Genomic DNA, 6,039 nt, shown 5'->3' with positions numbered 1-6,039 from the left:
ACTGCAGATGAAGTTCACACAGCAAGATCGTTTATTTTAAAAATAAGTGACATTTACAATACTTTCTCAAACAGAACTTAAATACATTTAATCAACAACAACCTGTCAAATAATGGGAGATGAAAGTGTTCAAGCCTCTCCCACCATCTAAACAAGGCACAGCTGTACACTGCTATTCCAAAACATTTTCATATAAAAAAAACTTCACTTTTTTTCACTCCCAGAGACAGGAGCTTAGTATTTCCTCTTCCACAACACAGTCTAAACACCCCAAAGTATTTTTTATTAAAAATGAAGTCTCAAGAATTTAGAAAGCTACTAAATGGAAAGTTTAAAGCGCTAGAAAAAGCCAGTTTTGTAGTCTATGCCTAAGGGTACCTCAGATCAAGGCCAGTCTCAGCAGCACAGACCACACTGGGCAAAGGGAAAAAAAATCAATGCAACATGAAGAGTTAAGTCCCCAAGCTTGAAAAAAAATAATCTTGTGATCTTAAGGGGGCGGGGGGGCGCAGAATTCAGTGGGATTTTTAGCCTGGCAATGCCCCCTGAGCTGTGAAAAGCTGCTTTAGGAGTCAGTTGCATCTGGGTTAGAGGAATCCTAACTAAGGATCCCGAAAGACTAGTGTGAGAATTATATAATAAAACCAATTTCAGTGCAGAACTTCACACAGTAACAGTCTGCTGGTGTTCACAGCCTACCTCTCTTAGCAGAGTTTTTCCTCTAAAAGCAGTTTCAGAGCTCACACAAACACAAGGATCAGCAGGAAGGGGAAGTGCCAGGCAGCGCTTGTTCCCCGGTACCCAGCTCCTGGGATGCACTTTGGTCCTGACCCTCTAATCTAGCTGGGCTTACACCATCCCCAAATGGGAATCCAGAGGAGGAAAGGTGATGGGAGTCAAGAAGAAGGTTCAGACTAAATTTGGAGATGACTTTGAAATAGTGCTACTGCAAGAAAAAGTAAAATCTAAGTTGGCAGCACCCTTTGACCCTTGGAGCTTTAGAACACAAGCAGGAGCAGGGAAAAGAGGGTTGATGGCTTTTGTAATAAAAGAGTTTTGACACCCAGGTCTTGTTTAACCACCACAGAGAGGCTTCCAGAGAAACAGCAAGGGATGCTTCTTCCCTCCTGTAGTGGTCAGATGCACAACAGCAGCAGAGAGCTAAAAAAACAGATCCAAGCCAGATCATTAGGCTCCATCCTCTTCCTGAGAGGAAGGTCACTAATCCACAAGGCTGTTGAAGGAAAAGCTCCCCAACAGCCAGATCTAGAGCTGCAGCCCAAGACCTTCTCCGCTGATCTGGAGAAGAAAAACAGTCTTTGGAAAGGCCTTTAGGATCTTTAAGAGCAAGAGAAAGCAGCATGCAGCTCCTGTAGAAACAGTTTGCAAAGGGTGTTTCATGGGTGGAGCAGGACAGGTCCACCCCCGCAGCGCAGTGGAGAGCATTTTGACATCTAGAAGCCAAGCCAAACCCTCCGGTACAGCCCTTTGCTATGTGATGAGAATGAGACCTGATGATCTGGGAGAGCTCTTCCCTTCCCATGGCTGGGGATGAGACTGTTCCTGATGAAAACTCAAACCCCTAAGCAAGGTGAAGGTGAGACCCTCCTGGGATGCTGAGTGGATCCAGTCTTCCCTCCCGTAGACTGGCACATGGCTGCCTCACCAGTAATCCTTGCAGCCAGGCAGATGGCATTTTTAAAATTTTTTTTTTTTTTTTGGCTTGGGTAGGCGTATTTTTAAGTCTCTCCAGTCCTGTCTCCCCATTTCAGTCCCATCGGCATCACCAGGGCAGTCCAGTCCCTTCTAGTATGGAAAATACCAAGGCATCAGCCTTGCCCGACCCCTAAACGGGAACAAAAAGAGGATCCTAAAGCACAGGAGCATTGCTCAGCTGAGATATCAGCGGTGCCAAAAAGCACAGCTACCTGCTCCATCACCCCTCCAAGAGCTGGGATTCACCCTCCTGCCCCAGCCAACCTAGACTGAACCCCCAAAGACAGGGAGCCCCAAAGCCAGGCTCTGGGACTGGTCAGGCTGAGAATGCAATGCCCACCCAACCACTCCCCAAACCCCTGCAGGGACAGCAGCACATTTCCACGTGTTTCTTTCACTTCCAAAGCTCTTTCCCCGCTTCCTCGCCACCAGTGCCGAAGGGGCTGGGGCATCATTGAAGCTAATCCACAGCGAGCTCACAGATGCATGAGCAGCAGGAGGTGTGCTGGAGAACAGCTCCAGGCCTGTGCTGGGGTTGCGAGGGATGCCGGGACAGCAGTGCGGATGCAGCTGCCACACCATTGCTGGCTGCTCACTTCAGTTCTTCCCCCTCCCAGCTGTCCACAGCCCCCCCCCCCCCCCCCCCCAAGATGCCAGTGTCCCATCCAGGCCAGCCGCCAGGCTCCTGCCAACCCCACAGACACCGGGGTGATGCTAACAGCATGCGATGCGCAGGAGACATTTCTAGCACTGGTCTCCAGGAGGATATTCCTGCCAGGGCCCTTTCTCCCTCCTCCTGCCCATGCCAGGGTGGGGGGTGCAAAGCCGAGAAGCTGAGCACAGCCAGAGTAAGGGGCAGGTATCATCATCCTGGGGACGCTCTGCTCCACAGGGATCTTGATCCAACTATGCCAGACTCACCCCTGCCCAGCCACTCACCTGTACATCCTCCCTCGCACCCTTGGGTGCTGCCCTCTGTAGTAGCCTCCCCGTTGGGCCAGCCCTCCCCGGGCTTGGAAGCAGCCCCGGTAGCCCCCACGGTCGGTGGTACTGATGCCTGGCATGTTGGTCCTCTTGGGCAGCACCTGCAAGGCAGTGGGTGGCTCAGCCAGCACTGGGATTCAGCACAGTCCCACACACATGGGGCTGGGAAGGATGGGTTCAGCACCCCAGGGCCTCATCCAGCTCTTACCTTAATAATACGGCCTCTGAACACGCTCTCATCCAGCTCCACCGCAGCCTTCACAGAGCTCTTCTCTTCAAACTCGATGTAGGCGTACCTGCAAGGGACAGGGTGAGCAGAGCCCCAGGGACACCCCACTGCTCCTAAAGGCTGGGGAGCACAGGGCAGCATCCTTGAGACCCCAGCTCCGGCCCCTGCACACAACACCAACCCTTTGGGATGCCCTGAGAACTTGTCGCAGAGGATGGTCACTCGGTTGATCTGCCCACAGCTGTTGAAGTGAGATTCCAGCTCTTCTGCTGTGCCCCCGTAATCCACCTGCAACGATAGCCCCGGCCCCTCCAGCCAGCACCCCCTGGCCTGTGGGTCTGCATTCACACACCATCACAGGAGGCAAAGGGCCTGGCTGACCCCACTCACACCTTGCCACCACAGCTTCACCACCTCCTGAGGTTCAGGAGACCCTTCCAGCTGAATGCTCCAGCCTGGAAACCCAAATCTATGAGACTCCATGGACTCTAAAGCTGCTCCTGCTTTGAGAGAACAAGCAACACTGCACAACCTGCAGCTTCCAGAGAGGTATTTTGGGGAGCTGACACTTGCAACAGATTATCTGCAAGTGGCTAAGAATCACAGGCAGATGCTGAGCCACATTCCCAGTCTGGGCTAGGCAGAGAACCGTTCAGGATGGGACCAGCCAGCCTTTGGTGGGAGTGGATGGGCCCCCGCGCTAGGGATCTAGGACAGATGTCCGGCTGGACAAAGAGCAGCGAGAGAGGCTCTGCTCCAGGGTCTCCCACTTACGTTGCCCACGTAGATGGAACGCTGGTCAACCTCCATCTTTTCTTCAGTTGCCTTTAGGAAGAGACCTGCAGAGACAAGGGCTGCTTTACCATGCTGGGCAGCTGCAGGAGCCCTCTGCCAGAGGGATGTCTGTGCGTGCAGGTCTGCTACCAACGTTGCCACCACCAAGCTGACACACTGCGTAGCTCTTCAGATCCCACATCACATCTGGGCATACCCAAATCCCCACACTGCTGTCTCCTCCTCCATCCCCTAGCTCCCTTTCTCTTCACAGAACCCCCCCCGCAGGGTGAATACTCTACTGGGGCTATTGGTGCTAAACTCAATTACTTAACTGAATTAAATTTAATCAAATTAATTTACTGCATCTTAGCCTGTACACTACCAGGGAAGCGGGTATATCCTGCATTAGCACCATTCCATGCCTGGGAGCCCCATCCCTCACCCACCTTATGTGTCCAGCCCCAGGCTGCTCCAGCTCCGGTTGCCACCCCATGCCCCAGGAGTGTCCCTGGGGGGACACAGCAACACCCAGGGACTGCCCATACCTGCCTCTGCGCTCATGATGAAGCGGCTTTCAGCTTCCATCTGCAACTCCTTCAGCCTCTCATCCTCTTTCTCCATCTCCCGCACTCTGGCTTTGATGGCCTCCAGCTCCTGCAACCCAAACCAAGACCTGTGTCAGCAGCACACGAAGCTGGGATGCCCTGACCCCACTCCTCACCCTGGCCTGGGACACTGCAGTGCTGCACGGCACACAGCTCCACCAGCAGTGCCCTCCCAGGCTGGGACAAGGGTGGGCTGGGTGCTGGGGACAACAGCCTGTCCCACAAACAGGGACTTCAGCTCCCGGCTTCACTAGGGAGAAAAAAAACAGGGAAATATTTCCTTTCACATGCTTGCTTGCACAGCGGCATGTGCTGCAGCAGAGGTGCCCCAGAAGCACCACAGCTGCCAGCAGGAACCAGAGATTTAAGCTGGTGACGAACACAAGCCATTTACTTTTGCTCAGCCAGGAAGACATCTCAGCAGCAAAAGCTAGGCAGCAGGAGAGCAACAACTCTACTTCCAGCTTCTCAGCTCACGGATTTTAACATCAGGTGCCCAAGATTATTCTTAGTTTTTGGAAGCCTTGAAGAGAGGTGTAGAAGGTTTTCTGTTTCCTTGGAGAAACAGAGAAAACAGATTCCACATTCTGCCAGGCACTCACTGGGTCCTGCACAGCCAACTCTTCTGCGCTGTCCCCCTCCAGGGGGGAGTCTGAGTCACCATCTGCAGCTTTCTGCAGAGCTGCCATCTCTGTCACGTCCCAGGACACCTCCACTGCTGCCAGAGATGGTGGGTCCTGCCAGCAGGTCTCTGAAGCATCCAGGAAAAGAGAACTGGGGAGGGTCAGGGGCAAAAAGTCATTTAACAAACAAACAAACAATCAGCCATTTAACATAGAACCTAAAGCAGAACAGCAACCAGGCGAAGGCTCTAAGGGTGCTCCCAGCAGAAGGACGAACAGGTGCCACTGCAGCGGTTTGCTCTCGATGCTGCAGGCAGGCTTGCAGCAAGAGCCCACAACTGCAGGAGCAAGGGCTACTGAAAGGTCTCTAGTTCATACTGAGCTGCTTGCTAACAATCCAGGGGGGCTGTAGAGGGGATCTGGAAGCAGCTTCCCTTGGGTGGAAAAAAACCCCAAGCACAAGCATCACAGCCTGCTAGCAGGGAAGTGGAAGAGGGGGCAAGACGTGCCCCAGCAGCAGGGCAGCCAGGCTGCACAGCAGGAGCAGCAGGGAGCCCTGCCTCACCGCTGCAAGGGCAAACCCGCACCCCTCCACCCCGGGGCTCTTGGTTTGAGCCCACAGAGGGACAACCTCCTCCCTCCCCCCCCGCGAGTAAGCTGCTGACCCCGCTCCAGCCCCGGGAGCCTCTGCGCCTGTCCCCGGGCTGGGCCCTGTCCCCCGGCCCACCTCGCCCGGTCCCCGGCCATGCTGCGCTGCCTCCGCGGAGCCGGCGGGACCAGCTGAGCGGCGGCGCCGCGTGCCGGTCTCCCCCCACCACGTGCGCCTTTCCCGCCGGCGCGCCGCTTTCAGACATCAGCGGCCAATCAAGGCAGGGCGCGGCGCCAGGCCCCGCCCTGTGCCTGCAGGGCGGGGGAGGCGGCCCTGACCAGCCGTGAGCCACGGGGTTACTGGTTCGAGTCCCGGGGGCGGCAGCGGACACGCGTGTGCCCCCGGGGAGCACACGCGTGGCCGCGCAGGGGCACGGCATTGCCCCCACCTGGGTTCGGGGACTCCCCCCGGCCCTCCTTGTCCATCGACCCCCATGGTGGTGCTGGGGACCGCAGC

At 55.3% G+C, this 6,039-nt stretch overlaps 1 protein-coding gene across 1 annotated transcript; it reads right to left on the bottom strand.

Annotated features, from left to right (window-relative positions):
- Nucleotides 1-1,378: 1,378 nt before the first annotated feature.
- Nucleotides 1,379-6,008, bottom strand: PABPN1L (PABPN1 like, cytoplasmic). Its single transcript, XM_040615531.1, has 8 exons — nucleotides 5,884-6,008; nucleotides 4,914-5,085; nucleotides 4,252-4,360; nucleotides 3,704-3,768; nucleotides 3,111-3,217; nucleotides 2,909-2,996; nucleotides 2,656-2,801; nucleotides 1,379-1,846 (listed from the first exon to the last, which is right to left on the bottom strand). Exons 1-8 carry the CDS (start codon nucleotides 6,006-6,008, stop codon nucleotides 1,807-1,809), a joined length of 852 nt encoding a protein of 283 aa, XP_040471465.1. The 3' UTR covers nucleotides 1,379-1,806.
- Nucleotides 6,009-6,039: the final 31 nt, after the last annotated feature.

The sequence above is a fragment of the Falco naumanni genome, chromosome 15 (genome assembly GCF_017639655.2).
Source record: "Falco naumanni isolate bFalNau1 chromosome 15, bFalNau1.pat, whole genome shotgun sequence".
In the NCBI taxonomy this organism is placed as follows: domain Eukaryota; kingdom Metazoa; phylum Chordata; class Aves; order Falconiformes; family Falconidae; genus Falco; species Falco naumanni.
The sequence above is the reverse complement of the archived record's forward strand: the minus strand, read 5'-3'. Positions and strand labels throughout refer to the sequence as shown.